General features: G+C 56.0%; 7 protein-coding genes across 7 annotated transcripts; 4 read left to right on the top strand and 3 right to left on the bottom strand.

The window, feature by feature from the left end:
* The first annotated feature begins 441 nt into the window (after positions 1-441).
* IE81DRAFT_189214 (putative CCC2-P-type ATPase) lies at positions 442-3,842 on the top strand. Its single transcript, XM_025510767.1, has 2 exons — positions 442-738; positions 875-3,842. The coding sequence occupies exons 1-2, from the start codon at positions 607-609 to the stop codon at positions 3,761-3,763; spliced, it is 3,021 nt and encodes a 1,006-aa protein (XP_025372531.1). The 5' UTR covers positions 442-606; the 3' UTR covers positions 3,764-3,842.
* Positions 3,843-4,099: 257 nt separating this feature from the next.
* IE81DRAFT_309006 (hypothetical protein) lies at positions 4,100-7,378 on the top strand. Its single transcript, XM_025512388.1, has 10 exons — positions 4,100-4,768; positions 4,856-4,943; positions 5,022-5,127; positions 5,196-5,339; positions 5,417-5,768; positions 5,841-5,956; positions 6,038-6,156; positions 6,239-6,645; positions 6,723-6,869; positions 6,944-7,378. The coding sequence occupies exons 1-10, from the start codon at positions 4,312-4,314 to the stop codon at positions 6,970-6,972; spliced, it is 1,965 nt and encodes a 654-aa protein (XP_025372530.1). The 5' UTR covers positions 4,100-4,311; the 3' UTR covers positions 6,973-7,378.
* Positions 7,087-9,033, bottom strand: IE81DRAFT_320111 (hypothetical protein). Its single transcript, XM_025512923.1, has 5 exons — positions 8,140-9,033; positions 7,957-7,965; positions 7,776-7,789; positions 7,532-7,694; positions 7,087-7,453 (listed from the first exon to the last, which is right to left on the bottom strand). The coding sequence occupies exons 1-5, from the start codon at positions 8,820-8,822 to the stop codon at positions 7,321-7,323; spliced, it is 1,002 nt and encodes a 333-aa protein (XP_025372529.1). The 5' UTR covers positions 8,823-9,033; the 3' UTR covers positions 7,087-7,320.
* A 466-nt stretch (positions 9,034-9,499) lies between these two features.
* Positions 9,500-10,968, top strand: IE81DRAFT_339329 (ribosomal protein L1; the record flags this gene model as incomplete). The annotated part of the gene is made up of 4 exons (XM_025515571.1): positions 9,500-9,837; positions 9,918-10,181; positions 10,301-10,408; positions 10,482-10,968. The coding sequence occupies 4 exons, from the start codon at positions 9,500-9,502 to the stop codon at positions 10,966-10,968; spliced, it is 1,197 nt and encodes a 398-aa protein (XP_025372528.1).
* A 248-nt stretch (positions 10,969-11,216) lies between these two features.
* Positions 11,217-13,928, bottom strand: IE81DRAFT_320109 (mitochondrial carrier). The gene is made up of 5 exons (XM_025512922.1): positions 13,060-13,928; positions 12,659-12,808; positions 12,289-12,573; positions 11,711-12,206; positions 11,217-11,627 (listed from the first exon to the last, which is right to left on the bottom strand). The coding sequence occupies exons 1-5, from the start codon at positions 13,496-13,498 to the stop codon at positions 11,519-11,521; spliced, it is 1,479 nt and encodes a 492-aa protein (XP_025372527.1). The 5' UTR covers positions 13,499-13,928; the 3' UTR covers positions 11,217-11,518.
* A 297-nt stretch (positions 13,929-14,225) lies between these two features.
* On the top strand, positions 14,226-16,269 carry IE81DRAFT_320108 (hypothetical protein). Its single transcript, XM_025512921.1, has 3 exons — positions 14,226-14,796; positions 14,882-15,452; positions 15,522-16,269. Exons 1-3 carry the CDS (start codon positions 14,344-14,346, stop codon positions 16,079-16,081), a joined length of 1,584 nt encoding a protein of 527 aa, XP_025372526.1. The 5' UTR covers positions 14,226-14,343; the 3' UTR covers positions 16,082-16,269.
* Positions 16,270-16,801: 532 nt separating this feature from the next.
* On the bottom strand, positions 16,802-19,945 carry IE81DRAFT_339327 (hypothetical protein; the record flags this gene model as incomplete). Its single annotated transcript, XM_025515570.1, has 1 exon — positions 16,802-19,945. The coding sequence occupies one exon, from the start codon at positions 19,943-19,945 to the stop codon at positions 16,802-16,804; it is 3,144 nt and encodes a 1,047-aa protein (XP_025372525.1).
* Positions 19,946-20,369: the final 424 nt, after the last annotated feature.

The following is a 20,369-nucleotide window of genomic DNA, read 5'->3' as shown; positions in this document are numbered from 1 at the left end:
CTTACCAAGTCAGCTGTGCATGCGGTCAGCGCAACGAGCAGAGCTACATCTTAGCGAGCACTTGCAGTGGCCTCTCTGACCTGTGCACCCCTTCACCACGCACCATACACGCCACATACCACGCCTGCACACTTCGCATCGCTCAGGCAATAGGAACAAGCTAATTACCTCCTGAAGTTCAAGCTGCAGGCTCTACCACTGAGCTCTTTTCGCTCCGCACCAGATCAGCAAGTCGGCGCGAGCTGAGCCGTGAGCAGTCCTGATCACGGACATCGAAGTATTCTTGGCTAAGCTGCATTGCGCATCGCCACGCCTTGCTCGACTGGGCTGCCTCTTCTACAACTTCGTTACACCCATCAGCGAGCCACTGGCCCACCCTTTCGAATGCGACCTCAGCCGTGCCCATAGCCGCGTACAAGGAGAGGGCACCGTCTGGAACTGGAGCACCATATATTCGTTGCCTTTTGCGTCCCAAGCACCTCCTGCATCTTCAGCACACATCGTCTCTGGTGCTTAGACGGCAAGCTGCGCTTTCACTCGCCACCATTCATCTGCCTTCTATCCGCCGTAAATCTATTCCGCCACCCATCGCCCTCAGCAACGACAATGAGCTCTGATCTGTCACCTTCCGAAAAGGAGGTGGGCTCCTCCAAGCTCAGCAGCACTTTTGGCGTGCGCCAGGATGAAGTCACAGCTACCTTCAAGGTGGGAGGCATGACATGCGGAGCATGTGTTGAGGTGAGTGTTGCGAAGTTGCACGTGTAGGCAGGAAATGATTCAGAATTCTCGCAGCCGGAGGCGCTCCAGGCGATCGACTACTGGCCTCATGAGCACATTTCTGACCACTGCTTCCCGTCTCCGTCCTGCACCACAGACGATAGAGCGCATGCTGCGACAGCAAGCAGGCATCTACTCCGTCTCGGTGGCTCTATTGGCTGAGCGAGCCGTCGTCGCGTACGATGCGAGCAGATGGACGCCGGCCAAGATCGCTGAAGAAATCGAAGACATCGGCTTCGAGGCATCGGCGTTGATCGAGATCGCAGAAGATACGGTTCAGCTACACATTTACGGCATGACTTGTGCCAGCTGTACCTCGACGATCGAAAAGGCCCTGAGAAGTAGAGCAGGCGTGATCGACGCATCTGTCAGTCTCGCCATGGAGACGGCTCAAATAGAGATTGACACACGGCAGGTCGGCCCCAGAGATCTGGTGGAATTGGTGGAGGATTGTGGCTTCGACGCCACTCTCAGCGCTGCGACTAGCGACGACACTCAGTTGCAAAGTCTCGCTAGAGTCAAGGAGATAGCAGAGTGGCGACATGCTTTTCTCTTCTCCTTGTCCTTCGCCGTACCAGTCTTTTTCATCAATATGCTCTTGCCTAGGTGGTCGTTCAGTCGATCAATACTTGTTTGGCAACCTCTACCGAACCTGTACCTGCAGGATTTGCTCAGTCTGGCCCTGACGGCTCCAGTGCAATTCGGCATTGGCAAGCGGTTCTACTTGGTTTCGTGGAAAGCCTTGAGACACGGCTCAGCGACTATGGACGTTCTGATTGTCCTCGGCACCACAGCTTCGTTTGCATACAGCACGTTCAGCATGCTCTTCGGCCTGCTCTGTGGCAGCGGAGCCGAGTGTCTCCGGCCGTCAACATTTTTCGAGACTTCAACGATGCTCATCACATTCGTCTCGCTCGGAAGGTATCTGGAAAACGCGGCGAAGGGCAAGACCAGCGAAGCTCTCTCTAAGCTCATCGGTCTGACACCAAGCACAGCGGTTATCTGGGAGGACAAGGAGGCAATGACGCGCGAACGTCGCATTGGCAGCGAGCTTATACAAAAGGGCGACTACGTCAAGGTTGTGCCAGGAGAGAAGATTGCCGCCGACGGCTTGGTTGTGCGCGGAGAGAGTACAGTAGACGAGAGCATGGTGACTGGGGAAGCCATGCCCGTCTCCAAGACTGTCGGAAGCAACGTCATTGGTGGCACTGTCAATGGCTTGGGCAGTCTAGACATCATCGTCACTCGTGCCGGCAAAGATGCTAGTCTTGCCCAGATCGTTCGATTGGTCTCGGAGGCGCAAGTTAGCAAAGCGCCCATTCAAGCGTACGCAGATCGAGTTGCTGGCGTCTTCGTGCCCATGGTCATTGGTCTTGGCGGCATGACGTTCATCTCCTGGATGATCATTGCACATCTTCTTGGCACGCATCAGCTTCCCGACGTATTTCAGCAAGAAGGAGCTACGAAATTTATGGTCTGCTTGAAGCTCTGCATTTCGGTCGTGGTCGTCGCTTGCCCGTGCGCTTTGGGTCTCAGCACGCCTACCGCCGTCATGGTCGGCACGGGCGTCGGCGCTCAGAATGGCATCCTCATCAAAGGCGGCGGCCCCCTAGAGGCCAGCTATACCATCAGCCAAGTTCTATTCGACAAGACTGGCACCCTGACCGAAGGCAAGCTGTCCGTCTCCGCCCTGTGCTGGCCGAATGGCACGATAGAAAGCGCTGTCGCCAAGGAGCACCTCAAGCTGTTGCCAGTGCCTAGGGAGCTGGATGTCCCTGTGGTAGGGACCTTGTCACGCCAGGGTGTCTTGGCCGCAGTCGCTGCCGCTGAGCGCAGAAGCGAGCACCCGCTTGCTCGTGCTGTTGCGGAGTATTGTGCGGATCAAGTTTCAGCACACGCGCGCAGCACTGAATCGCTTCCGCCCCAAGCTGAAGCGACATCTTTTGAGAGCGTCACGGGCGCAGGTGTCAAGTGCAGAGTTGTTCTTGAAGGCACGAGCGGCAAACCCATATCTACTCACATCGTCAGAATCGGCAAATTGGACTTTGTTGGCGCTGAAGGGTCAACTGCTTTAGCGGCGCATCTAGATGCTTTCCGACACGCCGAGGAGAGTTCCGGAAGAACAGTCATCTTTGCAGCCATCGACGGCTCACTCGCACTCGTCTTGTCTCTGGCCGACAAGCTCAAACCTAGCGCACGACCTTGCATCGCTGCGCTGACGCGAATGAACGTTCGGGTCGGGATGTTGACTGGCGACACGGAGACTACTGCTCTAGCCATCGCAAAGCAGCTTGGCCTCTCTGCCGATGCTGTGCATGCCGGCCTGAGTCCTAATGGAAAGCGTAGCATCATCACACGGCTTCGAAGCCAAGCTGAAGCAAGCAAGTCGCGTACTGGCGGAATTGCAATGGTAGGTGATGGCATCAACGACTCTCCAGCCCTGGCTGCGGCGTCGGTAGGAATCGCTCTCTCGACTGGCAGCGAGATCGCCATCGAAGCCGCCGACGTCGTCTTGATGAGATCGGATCTTCGGGATGTCCCTGCAGCTCTGCACCTCGCAAGGCGAATCTTCTCTCAAATCAGGCTCAACTTCTTGTGGGCCACGCTGTACAACATCGTCAGCATTCCCTTGGCCATGGGAATCTTTTTACCCTGGGGATGGCACCTTCATCCTATGGTGGCCGGCGCGGCGATGGCATGTAGCAGCGTCAGCGTCGTACTTAGCTCTCTCACCTTGCGTTTCTGGAAGAGGCCACATTTCATCGGCACGGCTGCGGATGACGAGGATGATCTCACCTCTCCTGTCGATAAGCGCTGGCCCTCGAGCCCTGGTAGCCCGTGGCCGCGCATCAGCACCTCGATTCCTCCTGGCGCATGGGAGTTTGCGACCAGCCCAGTGCAGTACGTCTTTGCGCGCGTCAATCAGCTGAGGACTCGGCGAACAGATGGTGCCGGATACGAGCCGGTCGCTGTGGAAATGGCTTGAAAATATCGTGTAGTCGTACAGCATGTTTCCTCTCATTGATATATACCAACACCTTCATTCGCTGCCTATACGCTCTCTCTCTCTTTGCATTAGTACTTTCTCTTCAGGATAGATACAACACTTCGCTTTGTTCTACATCATCACTGACGAATGAAGAGCTATCCTCTCCCCCCGCTCCTTAATGTCTGTGGCGCGAGCTTTGGAAGACGTGCTTCGTCGCAACAGAAGTGAAGCGCGCCTGCATGCGCGGTCATGTGCGCCCTTGAATCGCACGAGAAATACCAAGATGAGCCGCGTTCTTCTGAAGCTGCATTCACCACTCACATTCGTGATTCGCGATTGTGGATCTCCACACGCTTGAAAGCCCGCGTCTATCCAGGCATCTGAGGTCCAACCCCTTGCTTGCCCATCCTCGGGTTTTCGCAGCGTCTGCGATTCTATTCAGAGTCTACACCTCCACTGACCGCAACGCACGCAACGCTCTTCCTTCACTTTGGATTGCACTCCATCCCAGCGAGGTCCTGCGCTAGCCATCGTTGCCTTACCAAATGGCTTCCGCAGTGGAGAAGAAGCGGGAAAGACGGAGGGAGTCCTTGTCAGACGAACGAGACTCCGCCACGTCTGGGCATGCAGCGCAGGATGGAGGGAATGGAGATGAAGAGAAAGCTCCAGAGGCGGCGGCGGCTCGCAAGAAGCGCAAGGTGCTGCAGCACGAAACGCTGTACCTCAGCAACCTGCCGAATGCCGAAAGGTATTACAAGTCTCTGATGCACCGAGATGTGGTCAACTTTGTCACCGTCACGCGCAACACCAACTTTCTGATCACGAGCTCGGTGGATGGACATGTGAAGTTCTGGAAGAAGCAGGAACAGGGAATCGAATTCGTCAAACACTACAGAGCTCACTTGGCACCCGTCGTGGCCGTGAGCGCCAGCTCGGATGGCAACCTCTTCGCCACGGCTGCGAGCGATGGGAGCATCAAGGTATTTGATGTACAAAATTTCGGTGAGTCTGAGGCCAGAAAGAAGCATAGAAGGATGGGAAAAGGAGCTGATGCATGCCTGGCTGCCCCGAACGACTGTGCACTTTCAGACCTCATCAACATGCTCCAGCTGCCCTACGTGCCGCGCGCCTGCGCTTGGGTTCACAAAGGAGGTCGAGCTGGCACATTGTTGGCAGTGTGAGTGAGGGTATTCGGCGCGCTTCGCGCTTGACGCGAAGCAGAAGCTGACGTGATCCTTCCGCTGGCTCATTGCAGAGCGGAGGAGGGCTCCAGCACTGTTCGATTCTACGACGGAAGAGGTGAAGGGACACCGTCAGCAGAGGCGACAGGCGTTCATCGTGCACCTGTACATCTCTTGGCCGTGAGTCTGCGTCTTTCTCCACGCATGAATCTCGCCTTGGCTCATAGGTGTCCGTTGCGGTGAAACAGTACAATGAGCTGTACGATTGCATAGTATCCTCAGACACCTCTGGCATGGTCGAATACTGGAGCCCCAAGGAACCGTACTCGCTCCCCAAGCATTCGAGTTTGTGGCAGTACAAGAGTCAAACAGATTTGTTTGACTTCAAAAAGGTGAGTGACCGTTACCGTGCTGCTCTTGCACGACGTGAGGATTCGCAGCTGATCTGGACATGCCTCTTGGGCCACAGTCCAAGTCTGTGCCTGCGACTCTGACATTTTCGCCCGACTTTTCCCGCTTCATCACGCTCTCTCCGGCAGATCGCCAAGTGCGTCTATTCGACTTTGCAAGCGGCAAGCTGCTGCAGAAGTACGACGAATCTTTGGCCGCTCAGCAAGAACGGCAAGCAAATGGGGACGGACCTGATAGATTGGACGATATGCAGTTCGGAAGGCGTTTAGCTTTGGAACGTGATATCGATGCTAGCTGTGCCGATGCCCTTGGCGATGCTGTCAAGGCTGCTAGTGGGGCGTGTACAGCTAGCGCAGCATTTGATGAAAGTGGCAACTTCTTAGTATACCCCAGCATGTTGGGTATCAAAGGTGAGTGAAAAAGCGTTGCTGGACTCCCATCCCGTCGAAATCAAGTCTTATGTTGCATCACTCTCTTCGCAGTCGTCAACATACTCAGCAACGATGTGGTCATGATCCTTGGCAAAGACGAAACGATGCGCTTCACCAACATTGCGCTTTTTCAGGGCATCGCAAAGCAAAAGGCGCCGAAGAGCATCGTGAGTTGCCATGGGCTGCCGTATCAGGATCCCCAAAGCGCTGAAAACGTCGCTCTTCTTTTGCCTGTCTCCACACATTAGGCCCTGGCTGCTTCTGATAATCCACTTGCAAATGAGAAGGATGTCTTGGATCCCACACTTTTCTGCACGGCATTCAAGCGTGCTCGGTTCTACCTCTTCACACGAAACGAGCCGGAGAGGTGAGCAGACTGGAGTTTTGATACCTCTCGACCTGAGTAGCCAGCTTATGCATTGATGCGTGTCTGCTTTGCTGCACCATAGTGATCCTCGATCCCGAAGCGGAGCTGATCGAGACGTGATCAACGAGAAGCCGACGCGGGAAGAACAGACGATAGCGGCGGCCCAGCAAGGCAAAGCGTCACGCAGCAAGGTGGCCTCCACCGCCGTGCTGCACACAACGATGGGTGACATACATCTCCGTCTTTTTGACCAGCAGGTCGCCAAGACGGTGGAAAACTTTGTTGGCTTGGCTAGAAAAGGTTATTACGACGGCGTCATATTTCACAGGATCATCAAGAAGTTCATGCTGCAGACTGGCGATCCATTGGGGGACGGAACCGGAGGAGAGAGCCTGTGGGGCAAGGAGTTTGAGGATCAATTTGTCAAGGAGCTGAGGCACGATAGGCCCTACACGCTGAGCATGGCCAACGCTGGGCCAAACACAAATGGTACGTGCGCAGACCGGTGCTTGGAAATAGCAGGCTGTGCGCGGGGCACTCACGCTCGCTTGCTACTGTGCGCACAGGGTCACAATTCTTCATCACTACCGTTCCCACTCCTTGGCTGGACAACAAGCACACCGTCTTTGGCAGATGCGTAGCAGGCTTGGACGTGATACACGCCATTGAGAATGTCAAGACCGACAAGAGCGACAAGCCTAGGGACGACATCAGTGAGTGTTTGATGTCCGACGTAGAGCCGCTCCTCTCCCGCTCTGAACACAGCTCATGTCGTGTCGGTTTGCAGAAATTGTCAACGTTACCATCGGAAGTTAGCATGCTGCATCGCGAACGTCGTCGTCGCCCACATCACCTTGGTACATTTCGATCGCAAGCATCTCGGACATGGCCGTCGAGAATCACAGCATACCATTCGCAAGGTCTGTCGACCCCTCGAGTAGACAATAAGTATTTGCAGCGCATGTCTTTGTGGCAAAAGGCACGCTAAGAAAGAGTATGCGTGTGAACGAGACAAGTACAAAAGATTCCTATTAAGGTATATGAAGCGGGAAGGGCCCCAACGTGCAGCCTGGACACCGCTGGCCCTGTGAAGAAAATGCAGATAAGCGCTTTCGACTGTCCGTTTGGAAGAAACAACAACGAGAGGGGCAGACGAAACCTGAATCACAGCAAGAGTGCAGCTCCGAGGATGAAAGCGACGAGGTTGAATGCTAGCATGGGCACGATTCTTGTCTGCGAAAATGCCGAATTACCAAACAATGAACCGGTCGTCTGGTCCGTATCGTAGCCAGCACCACTGCATCTCGCGCATTGCGTGCGTGTCAGCGCAATCGTTTGGTCTTGTCGACAAGTCGCGCGTAATTTGAACACTCACGTAGTCACTGCGCTAAAGGTCCTGCTGGAGGAGACGGCGGAGATGTTGTTGGCGCTGGCCACGCCGCCCAACAACGCGCTTCCCAATCCGCACAAGGACCTCATGTTGGTCACGATCTGAGGCGCGCCAGTCCCTTCCGGGTCTGTCCCCAGCCACCAGCATTCTGCAGGGCGACATGGCGAAAAGGCGTCAAGCGCAGTTCAGCACCGCCGCTAGTCTGTAAGCGGGAGCATGTGCGACTCACGGTTGGTGTTTTGACTGACAGATCGAGGGATCGCGAGACGACGCATCAGGGAAAGGCGGAAACGACGTTAGACATTTGGGCTTGCTTGCTTGTCCTTCGCAGCCATGAGTCAAGGAGCTCGTAACATGGCAACAGCACCACTGTGAACTCTGAAGTACTTGATCAAGGAGCTGTTACTCACAAGCAGTCACTGCAAGGGCGCAAGAAAGGATCGAAGTTGGAAAAGGGTGTCAGTATGAGGCTTACGTCGCTTGAAGGAGCTCACGTTGCCAGCGATTCGCTGGACACGACTTGAGTGTCTTTCCTTCCCTCTTGCTTGCTTGCAGAACCCAGCCTGCGCCTATGCTGCACGCTGCCTACTCACACACACTGGGGATAGACGGCCTGGAAAGTGTCGGTGCAGGCGCATTTGATGACGGAAATGTAGTCCCATGGGCTGTTGAAGATATTGGTAGAATTCTCAAAGACGGAGCTGGCCTGCATGCAGGAGCTCAGACTCGAATACTTTTCCTGACATTTCGGACAGCTCGGAATGTTTGCCGGAAAGGTTGGGGAAGGCAGGGTGGAGAGCGGCACGGTTGGTTGATCCTGATTGGCTTGAGCTACGGGCGTCGGAGATCTCTTTTGCAGCTTAGGGTGCTGCTCTAGGTCGATCATGTCGAGCTCTGAGGTCCACCGCTTGTTGTCCAGCTGCAAAATGTATTGCAGCTCCTTCATGCCGCTGATTCTGCCGCTGCTCGGTGCTGAGCCACCCTCAGAGATCTCGTCCACATTGGCAACTCTCCAAAAATCGTACAAATCGTCCGGGGTAAGACCAGCCTCGTCATTGAGGTTTGCTGGGCGCGGTGCGGCGGTAGGAGCCGTGCGTGCAGAGGCAAGGGCGGTGGCTTTAGGTCTCACGAACGCTGAGCCCGGCGTGGGACCGGACGAGTGACCTGGAATAGGTGCGGCGACAGCCGCTTGACCAGGCAGCGGTGCGGCATTGCTTTGGGATTGCAGCACAGCCATGCAGCTGGCTGCGAACAGTGTCGAGACGGTCAGACGCATACCGTTGTGAACAGAGGGAGCCGGACGAGCTGGTTGGGAATGCTGAGGTGTTCTCCTCGTACTTGGCGTGTACCCGGTTGCACGCGATGCGGATGCTCCGATTGCGCAGTGTCTCGTAATCGTGATAATTGTTTCGTTCGCGAAATTTCGTGAAAGCGTGACAGTCGTGAATGTGGAGAGGCGTGATGGGTCGTAAGGAACACTTCGATGGAGCTGAGTGCAGAGGTAGAGGGAGGGGAGGGTGGAGTGATGATCATCCACTCACTGTCGAATAGACTAAGCATTACATAGCGCGCACTGCTTTGCACGCGCGCGCGTGCTGCGAACGAGACCGCCGGGACGCGAGAGTCTCCGTGTCGCAGCGTCTGATTTCGCTCTCAGGGGTTGCGACGCCTCCGCTCTCGTACGAATCGTCAGAGAATAGTGCCTCACGTGATGTCTATCCTTGGCGGGCTTTTGGAATTTTCGAGGGGGAAATTTGAAGATCGGAGTGGGATCGTAAATCACAAAATCCAGTGACTGCAGTCGATCAAGCGCCCGCTGCTGCGTCTTGTAAGATCGACTCCTTGGCTGCGCTCACTTCCCACTCTCGACCCCGTGGTTCTTTGAGACTCGTGAAGATCGTACGCAGTTCGCATACATCCCACCATACAGCATCAACCGCTGTCCAGATCATCATGGCGGGCACCAAGGCAGCCTCGAAAGGCTCATCCGGGCGACCGAGCAAGGCGCTCCCAGCATCCAACCTCAAGACCGCACCATCAGCTCCTCTCACCTCGTCGCTTCCCGAAAAGTCTTCTGATCCGGACAAACTCCTAGGCAGAGTGTCCCGCTCGCAATGTCTCAAGGCGATGCAGGCTCTGGAAAAGCAGAATCTCAAGTGGAAAAGCAGCAGTGCTTCCGGAGGCAAGAGCCAGTTGCCTCTCGAAGGTGGTTCGGCAGCGGATGAGGTGCTCTTCCTGCAGGTCAATGTCAAGCGGTTGAGCCCGACGAGAAAAGTCAAGCCTTACAGAATGTGAGTCGCAGCAGAGCAGACATGCAAAGTCTGAAGGGAATGCGCTGACCTTATCGCATCACACCTCATCCTCGTCGCAGTCCGCTGCCGCACTCTCCACACGCTCCCACCAGCGAAGTGCTACTTCTGGTCAAAGATCCACAACGAGCGACCAAAGACTTGCTCATCGCGAACAAAATCAAAAGCATCCACCGAGTAGTCGACGTTTCCAAGCTGAAGGGCAAGTTCTCTCCGTACGAGGCGCGAAGGCAGTTGATGAACAGCTACGACATCTTTTTGGCCGACGAGAGGATATTGAGAATGTTGCCCAAGCTGCTGGGCAAGAAGTGGTTGGAAAGCAAAAAGTAAGTTGATGTCAATGGGAAGAGCGATCCACCCTCTCATCGCATATGGGTGTACACTAGAGCGAGGTGCTTGGAAACACAATTCCCATGCTGACTCGCCCCGCGCGTGCTTCTGGCAGACAACCGCATCCTGTGGACATCACGCGGCCAGAGAACGGAAGACTGGACAAGGAGCTGAATGCGGTGCTTAACTCGACCCAATATGCAGCCAATAAGGGCTGTTGCGTGTAAGTCTTCCAAGCTCACCTCACCGCATCCATTCTTGTCTGACGCACAATTCTTGCGTCGTGCGGCATTCAGCTCGGTGCGGTTAGGCACACTTTCTCACCTCAGTGCTGAACAGTTGGTCGATCAATTCAGCGCAGCTTTGCCAAAGATTGTTAGCAGAGTCGAAGGCGGTTGGGAGAATCTCAAGTCGCTCGAGGTCAAGACCGCCAAGAGCGTCTCGTTGCCTGTTTGGAATTGCGACTTGAAGGATCTATGGGTCGGCGCGAAGGAAGTTCCAGTCGATGAGGAGACTGCGGAAGCGAGCGATGAGGATGATGATGATGAAGAAGAAGACGAGGAGGAGGAGGAGGAGGATCATGAGGACTCTGGCGATGATGATGCGGAAGAGGGGGAGGAAGAGGCTGTCGCTGCACCAGTCAAAGCAGCGAAGAGAGCGGCCGCTGTGCCCACAAAAGCCTCCGCTGCAAGCAAGGATGCGGTGGGAGCCAAAACCGCCAAACGCAAGGAGGAGGCTGACAGCTCGAAGAAGGAGCAGAGCAAGAAGAGGAGGAGCTCCTGAACATCGCTCGTCACTTGCGAAGAAGGATGAAAGCCTACTCAAACGCCGCCGTGCTCGTCTTATCGAAATCGCGTTGCAAGCACTTGCTCACCCTGTACATGTACATGGCACTCAGTCGCCAAGGCGCACCACATTGATCCTTGCTTACTCAGCTCACATGCTCTGCAACGCCTGCGGTGATCCTTGTCAGCTCAGCGTTCAGCGTTCAGCGTTCACCGTTCCGCGCCAGATCCACACCAGACACGCTGGTATCTATGCTATGTAACATTGTGCAAAATGAAGGCTTGCGAAGCGGGTGAAAGGGACAGTGCTGTTCGAGTGCAGACTCGGTGGGAAGCAAATGCATATTCGGTGCCCCATCAGAACGCTGGTAAAAGTGGCTCGCACGAAGCTCGCACCTTCGAGACTGATTATGCTGCTCATCGAGGCTATAGATGCACCTCGCAAATTGCATCACGATGAGTGCTAAGGCGAACCAACGGCTGGCGAACTTGTTTGGTGGCTTAGCGTCGAGCAGAATGGCTGGGCATTCCTGTCCTCAACATGCCTTTTACGAGCGCGACTGGTCGTCCGAGACTGCGTCGGGCTGCCCGTCTTCACCTTCGTAGTGATCATCACCATCAGGGCTAGCGGTGAGGTGCTGCATCATGACCTCGTAACTGGACAAAGACGCACGCAAAGAGAGAAGTGGATCAGCGGCTGCACAGCAACGATTGTCGACGTCGTACTTGTGAGTACTCACGTCAAGATGGTCAGAGCAGAGCTGGGCACGGTCCGCACCAAATTCACACCCATTCCCCTGTAGAATCCTCTAACACCTTCCTCCCTAGCAATGATTGCGCAGGCGTGCAAGACCCCCTTGTACTTTCCTCCATGACCTCTGTTGCCCATATTGGAGATGCGCCGCGCGTTACCTAAATGCGCAGATGTGACAGCGGTTCCCCCAGACCTTCCTCTAGGAGCAGAAACCAGCGTAGACAAGGTTCGCCGGGCCCCACCTGCATTTGCGGCTGCAGCGCTTTGCTGCACTTGCGAGAGTGAAAGATGACTCGGCGCCGCGTGATTGCCTTCCCCGGCTGCAGCGGCGGCTGCCGCTGCCGCTGCCACTCGAGGCTGCATCTGTAGACGTGTTCTCAAGACCTCGTGCGGGTAGGTCAGGACACTAGCGATCATCTTGGCTCCACTCGAGCACGTCAAGATGATGCTGGGTTGGAGCTCGTCCGTTTGCCAATGATTCCCTAAGTGTATGTGCGGGTCTACATTCAGCATGCTGGGTTGCACTTGTTCGAGCTAGGGAGCCCGTTCTGACGTCTTACTCACGACTCCACGCCTTGAAGCTCTCATAGAGCGGAAATTGTACTGCGACATGACTGACCCCGAACAGACTGGGCAACAGTCCAGCATAGAAGCCCCTGATTCCTTCGGTCTTCCAAATTTGTACGAAGGCATCGCCTGTATGTCTATACCGCCTCACGCCATCTGTGGAAGAGGATGACTGAAGCATGAAGCGAGTTTTGACGACCCAAAGAGGCGATGTGGCGCAAGTAGAGGCAGCACCCGCCGTCATCGCACTGAGGATGTGGTTGAGAAAGTCGTCCTCGTGCTCTGAGCCCGAACAATAAAGAGTTGCGTCAGCAGTGCGGGCCTTCTCGGTGTGCGGACCTCGCGTAAGACCACCTTAAGCACGCACCTCCTTGCTTGCGACGACTCAGAAAGTCTTTGCAGCCATCATACACGGTGAAGTAGATCGCCCAAGTGGGCAAATAGCCGAATATGGTGGGCCCAAGACCTCTGTAGAAGCCTCGCAATCCGTCCGTCTGCCATATCCTCCGAACGGTCGCTACGGGGTGATAGGCATTGCAACTGTTGTCAGTATCATGAGAGCAGCCAAAGCGACGCGAGGAGGAAAGCAGTCTAATGACCCATCGCCGGCGCGAGAACATGGAGGCAGCCAATAATCTGGAGCATGGCTGCCATAGCCAGTCTCTGACCTTGAGTGCTAGCTTTTCCCTTGGCATCCCACCTCTCCCTGCGGTTTCTTTGGACACTGTTGTAGCGGCAGTCATTGCTTCGAACAGGCGCTCGACTCACCGGACAGTCCTCTGTACCTCTTTTCCGCTGCTCTCTGCCTCTCCAATTCAGACTTGTTCCTCTCCTCTACCTGCAGTCGAAGCTCGCTGAGCTTCAGAGGGTGTGTCTGTGTGGCAGCATGAGGGCCACCCATTCGGGTTGCCGCACTGCCGCCAGCACCATCGGGATTTCTAGATGCCGCGAGGTCGAGCTCCGACTTTGCTTTAGAAGCGCCGGCATCAGCGCTTCTCGGATAAGCGCCATGGGTTGCGACCCGTCCAGCGTTCTTGGGGATTGAAGGCTGTCCCGCGCCAGTGCTCGAGCTTGGAGGCGGACCGGGCGTGGGAAGAGCACCTTGAGCCTGTAGACGAGTCTTGACTACGTCCAATGGGCACGTGACGATGCTTGACACCAGACCTGCACAGGCACCTGCGATCGCTGAGGATTGAAGGACTGGCATTGCAATGGGGATGCGCTTGGCAGCGCCCCGCGCGCTCTATGAGGGACCTGCTAGAGGTCGATGCCCAAGTCTGAAGCTTCTCGATGACGACTTAAGAGTGCCAGCAAGGGAGAAATGAGTGAGGAGGGGGCCCTCTGCGCTTTGGGATCGCTCTGGTGGTGACGAATACTGATGCTACGATGGTGATGGGCAAGAAAGAGGGCCGCAGGGTCTGTCGAGGTGTGACCGTCCAGCGACGATAATGATACTGTTCAGTAGATGAAGAATCCTTGTGTATGGAGAGCAGGGATTGAGGATGAGCCAACAAGAGTGAGTGTGGCAAGGCAATCTCGTCGAGTTGTTGCAGCTGTTGCGTTCTGGATCTGACTGGTGCGTGTCTGTGTACGATACACGATTGCCGTATGTATGCACCGTGACGGTGATCGAGTCGAGTCGAGTGATGCGAGTCGGGAGTCCAAGTGTCGTTCTGCTGTGCTGCTGACGCCCGTGCTGGGCGCGTGCCTGCGTGATAGCCTGTAGCTGATGCTGATCGAGCTCTCACGCGCCGGCGTCATCGATATGCGTGCCGCACACGCGCCGATATATGCAGGCAATTACATCACGTGCACAAAGGACAATATTCAGCAATTTTAATCTGATGAGCCTCAAATTAACGATCTTGAATTTCAACTTGAATTTTCGTTGATGGACGGGTGTCCCTGTGTGAGCTTGAGCGGCAAGGGAATGCGCTAGCTGACGACTTCATTGTGTTTAGCTCCCTCACAACCAGCAGCAGCGACTCTAGACATTGTCAAGGAAGCCTGACGCAGTGATCAGTCTGCGGCAGTTACGGCGATCGTGCCGTCATGTCCACTCCAAGCCTTGTCCGGTCAGCAAGAGCAACGGGAGGGAGCGCTGCGACGTCGACCTCTTGGTGGAGGCAGACCCCACGTCGGTACGCAGCAGCATTGCCACTTCACCGATGCAGCTGCAAAGGTCAGCAACATCGGCGGATCGCAACCAAATCTACTCTTCCACCGCTCTTCGACCTCAATGACTCTCGTCCGGGTCCCCAGAAGGGAGATTTGGCCTACCTGGCCATGTCTGGAGGGGTAGATTCGTCCGTAGCTGCACTGTTGGCCATCCAGCAGGGGTTGCAGCCTTCGCCTTTGTTCATGCGCAACTGGAACGATCTCGACGAAGGCGAAGCGTTCGAGCCTGGAGCAGGTGGCAAAGAGGGCTGCTCCTGGCTTGAAGATTGGAAGCGTGTCAAGCGGACTTGCGTCGCCCTCGGGCTAAAAGAGGAAGATGCTCAGCTAGTGCGTCACTATAAATGTTGAACAACAGAGGTGGGCGATTGGTCGGAGTATGTGCTGATGGTAGCACGTTCCTTGCAATCAACAGATCGACCTGTCAACGCAGTACTGGCTCAGCGTTTTTGCGCCGGCCTTGGAGGTGTGGCAACGGGGCGAGACGCCTAATCCAGACGTGGCATGCAATCGCGAGATCAAATTCGGAGCGTTGCTGGATCGGGTACTGTGCGGGAGCGCCTCGCAATCTGCATCAGGCAGCTTCGCTGTCGGGGAGAAAGCAGAGTATGGACGCCGACCACGCAAGACCTGGCTCGTGACCGGACACTATGCGGGTCTGATCTACAGTCCGGATGGGTATTCAGCTGCTCTTCGAAGAGCTCGAGACAAGACAAAGGACCAGTCCTACTTTCTCTCCTCTGTTTCACGAAGCGCGCTCTCGAAAGTGCACCTACCGCTGAGTCAGCTTGAGAAGAGTCGGGTCAGGGAGCTCGCTAGGAAGCACAGGCTGCCAGCTGCAGAACAAGAGGAGAGCATGGGGCTTTGCTTCGTGGGAACGAGACGAAAGCAACCTCGACAGGGAGACAATCATGACCTTGCAAGACGCATGGCGAGTCGTGTGCACAGTACCAAGCTCCAAGAGCGCGCTTTTGCTTCCTTCATTTGTAAGCGTCTTGCGCCCAGGATGCGGCGTGTCGAAGACGCATCACGCTGACAATGTGTGCCTTCGACAGCGTCTTACCTAACGCCCTCGCCCGGCCCAATCCTCTCACCGGATGGGACTCGACTCGGAAGTCACGCGGGGCTACACACGCTCACGATCGGTCAGCGCGCTCGTCTTCCCGGCGCAAAGAAGGCTTGGTTTGTCAGCTCGAAGGATGTCAAGACCAACTCCATCAGCGTCGTTGCTGGGCAAGAGCACCCGGCTCTGTGGGCCATCAGTGTCAACGTGGGAGCAATCACTTGGCACGCTTCCACGCAGCACAAACAGATTTCGGCTCAGGTCCGATACAGGGCGGATGCAGTTCCGGCCAAAGTCACGCACGACTCGGACCACATCAGTGATCAGTCGTCGCCCTTTGGCTCCACTTGCAGGGTCTCTTTCGATCGACCGATTTTAGCCGTTGCTCCCGGTCAGGTCTGCGCCATGTACGACGGAGATGCTGTCGTCGGTTCCGGTATCATTCGCTCAGTCGAGACGTTTGGATCTGCTGCTGCAGCGTCCACCATGGCGAGACAAGAGTTCCACGCCCATACCGCCCACGGAGCCGAGTCTCCCTCCTCGTCTGCCTAGTCTCGGCTTGTACGATACATGTATCTTGTATAACAGCATGTAGAGCTCATGGAGCCAATGATAACTTGCTCTCAAAACATGCGCAAAGGCTTCACTGCGAAGATAGTCCGCCCCTGCTTGGCTCGATTGCGTGGAGAGCCCTGGCGGAATGGCGAGACAATTAGCATGCTCACATACGAGGAGTGGAAGATCTGCATCGCCTGCTTGTATCTCTAATGAGTCACAGATGTGCGAGAGTATAAGCGACTGGCCGGACGGCCCAACTCGGAGCAGACGCAAAGATGGGTCGATCGCACATCAAGATTCCGAGGCAAAGGCTCTCTGCTATGTTAACAGGCATACTCATGAAAATGAGCATCGTGATGGATGAAATCGCGGCAACGTTCGAATATGTGAATCGTTATAAGAAGTGATGACTTTGTGGATTCTTTGCTTTGTCTTTGCTATGCTGACATCCAATCTCGAAAAAGATGAGAACAAAAAGAAGGGCGGGAACGGCTCGTAAACCAGACGTAAGCAGCAAGGAGAGAGGAGTGCTGAGTGTCTGATAGTGACTTCTATCGATGCAGCGCAGTAGTATATAGAGGTGGAGAATATTGCCGAGTCAAGACTCGCCTCCGATGTGATGCTCTCGCTTCGATTCGAGAGCGGGTAGGTGCAGTCAAGAAGGTGAGATTTCATAACATAGCTCGCGGTGGAGCGGAGAAGCTATCCATGCGGTCAGGCAAGGGTTGGCGTCGTTGCCCCGCTGGCGGTTGCGCTCGGTGCTCTGGGAGTCGAAGGCGAGCCTAAAGATCCAGCATCTGTGCCCATAGTGGGGATCAAGGAGCCACCGCTAGGCACGAGCTCCGCATTCCAGCAGTACCTGGCAATAAGCTCGTCCATACTGCTAATTGAGGATGGTCGCAAAGCACCCTCTGACCCGCCTTCCGACCCTAGCGAAGACACGGAGCCTCGAGGCGATGAGTCGATGGCGCTCTTCTTCGTCTGGCCGCCCGCTAAGCTGGGCTGGCCGGCAATGTAGCGGGGGGCGCGATTGTCACGGGAAGCCGAGACCGTCAATTCCCCTTCGTTGGACGATATGCTGGTGATCGAATCCGCTGGCGTAGCAAAGGAGGTACCGACGTCGCTATAAGTCGGCGAAGAAGGTGAGGACGAGGGACTGCCAAAGTCATCCACGATCAGGCCTTGACTCGAGCTTGACAGCTCACTGGTGTGCTCAGCTGCCTTGTCCAGGCGACCTTTATTGTACTCATCAACGTACGGGGGACTTGGGGTGCGAATCGCTGATGGAGCGGGTGATTTGACACCGTTGCCAAGCATGCCCGAACCCTCGAAAAAGACTCGCCCAACAGCACCAAGCGGAGACAAGCCAGGACTAGGCTTTGGGGAGCGCCTCCGGGGAAAGGTGTAGAACCTATCGTCCCCAAGCGGCTCCTCATACATAGTTGCCAATGGAGTAGGCGGAGAGGCACGCGTGGGCGATGGGGAAGCGGTCGAAAGGAAGGGCTGATGCTCCACGTGATGCTCGAGTCCAGGGGAGATCATGCCAAACTTGTGCGAGAAGTCTGGAGAGTCTGCCGGGGTACTAGCGATGCTAACGCGGCCATTGGGAGAAGACACGTTTGCGACGAAGGACTTGCCGGTGGAGCTATCAATAGAAGCTGCGAGGCGATGGCTAGACTGAGTTGGCGTTTCAGCACCGACTGGGCCAGCGGAGTGGTAATCGCTGGGAGTCGGAGTGCGAGGACTTGGTTTGGCTGAGAAGTAATCAAGCGCCGAAGCCCGGTCGCGCTGCGCAGGACGACCGCCGATCTGCACATCGCGCAAGCTCTGGCCAAAGTCGTAACGACTCGTCCACATCGAAGGGGAGCTGCTGCGCTGCCCTGGTGATGCGGGAGGTGAGAATTTGCGCATGCTCGCGTGGCGGGGGTTCGGGGTGGGCGAAGAAGCACCGTCCCTACCGCCGGCAACACTTGCTGAGAACCGTTCTTCCTCCTCTTCGTCCGACTTGAGCCTGTCGAGCTCTCTACGAAGGTCTTCCATCGCGAAGCCACCCTTCGAAGTGCCAACACCTCTGCGTGCCAGCTCGAATACACGTGTCTTGTTCGTACTCTGCGGAACAGCAGACAAGGATGAGTTCCTGTTCCCAAGCCGCATGCGAGATCCAGGGTCGCTTGACATGGCGGGCACAATCGCAGGCGCAGATGGCACTGCCGCTGGTGTGCTGACCGGAGTCGAAGGAGCCATACGTTTGCGGAAGTCGAGCTGATAATTGAGTCCGTCATTATTGTCCCAAAACTCCTGACCGGTAACGGTGTAGCGGAGGCAGAGGTACATGCTCTTGGTCTCGTGAGACGCTGCACCGCGCGGCCAACTGAGGAGCTCGTTGAGCTTAATGGAGAAACCGAATCGGTCTGCGGTCCCGCCCTTAATGCTCTCGGCATACTCTGCCGATACTTCATTCACCGTAGCCCATTTGTCCAGCGTGAATCGAACAGCCACCCATTTCTCAAACGACATGTTGCGCACCTGTACTGTCCCCTTCACGGACCTGAGGTCATCCGCCAAGAAGATGCGCTCCAAAAAGACTTCGCGATCGGTGGAGAGCCGGGTAGACGACGGAAAATTGGGCAGCCGCAGGATCAGCTGCTCCTCGGCCTCTGCAGGTTGTGCAGGCATAGAGCTGAAATGTGTTCGGTCGCCAAATTGCAGCTGACTTGGCTCTGGCGAGCTGTGGCCACGGTGACGTCCGTATTGAACATAGGGCATCGAGTCCCGCTCCTCTTCGGTCTCAGTTTCTGTGTGTTCCGGGCTACCATCACGAGAGACGGCGGTCGGTCGCTGTTTGAACTTGAACACCTTGACCCGCTCTAATTGAGGGTCGAAGTGCACTGCCTTGACGGTGGGTGTGGATGGCACACTTTGCGCACTTCTGTACTTCGAAGCAGGCAGTGACGGTGTGCTATCTGCCCTCGGTGCCAGGAACAGAGATGCACCTGGAGACTTTAGACTCGATTTGAGCGGGTTTCCATTCCTATCACGCGGTGCTTCGTCGGGGATACGAGAAGTAGTCGCTCCATGCAGATCGCGCAATGAAGGACTTGGCAGATGGCTCAGATCCAGCTGAAGACCTGGCGACTCGATCTCTGGCGCCGCAGCCTTCATCGCCAAAGCTTTGCGGGAGGATGGATGCAGGGGCGCGCTCTTCGGAGGATCGACAATTGTGCGAGCGCCTTTGCTGGGGAAAGCGAGCGCTTGCACCTGGGGTGTTCCATCTGAGACTGATCTCGGAGTTGGAGTCGATGAGGATGAGGAGGCCGGCGAGGCCAACTCAACTGTGAGTGGCGACCTCGCGGTACGCGATGGCAGGCTAGAGTAGGCTGGTGTGAGCCGCAACATTTTTGGACGCCGGTTCGCTTGTGCTTGCCGCAGCCTCTCCAACGCGGCAGCGTCGGAAGCAGACGCCGAATTTGCGTTAGTGTCGCCGTTCGGTGATCGTTTCCGGGATGGCTGAGAGGCGTCCGAAGCGTTCGAGCGCTCATGGCGGTCCAGCGTTGCAATGCTTGAGGTACTGGAAGTGTGGCTGAGGCTGCTCGCAACACTCGAACTTTCGGAGAAGGTCCCAGTGGTCGATGCGATCGAGTCGGGCGAGGTGCTTGAATTTGACAGTCTTCTGGGGCTATTAGCACCAGACATCGGAGGACTAGGAGAGGAGGTGCCACTGCGCGCGCGCCTTGGGAGAGCGTTGGAGGAGATGGCGGAAGGTGATCGCGAGCTCGTGGCGACGGGAAAGTGCTCCGCATCGCTGGAGAAGCTGCGGGAGTGGTGCCGTGGTCGAGGACTCGCTGTGGCAGACGTCATGCTGATATTCACTCTAGGTGCTGATGATGATGATGATGATGCTGCAGTCGCACCACTGCCTTTGTATGTCGTCCTGCCAAAAGAGGGTTGTAGCAGGTGACCGTGTTCGAACACCGCCGTCGTGCCTGCTTGTAGCGTGGGTGACACCGAAATCATTCCCAAGCTTGGTGGGCCGCCAAATCGTGGATCTTGAAGGGACCTCTACCTCGTTGTTCTATAGAGGTGCGCACCCACTCCCGATCAACGCGAGGGGTTGACTCGAGTGGTGTGAGAGTAGCGAAGGAAGTCAGGTACGGGCGCAAGGGCGAGGATGTGCGGTTGGGGGGCGCGAGCGAACGGACGAGGGCGTTTGAGTTCCACCCAAAGCGGTCGGCCGGTCGGCGGTCGCGCGCCGAAATAGTTGCAGCGACGTGTGATGCGATCT

The sequence above is a fragment of the Ceraceosorus guamensis genome, assembly GCF_003144195.1.
Source record: "Ceraceosorus guamensis strain MCA 4658 unplaced genomic scaffold IE81scaffold_5, whole genome shotgun sequence".
NCBI lineage: Eukaryota > Fungi > Basidiomycota > Exobasidiomycetes > Ceraceosorales > Ceraceosoraceae > Ceraceosorus > Ceraceosorus guamensis.
This window is presented reverse-complemented; position numbering and strand designations above follow the sequence as displayed.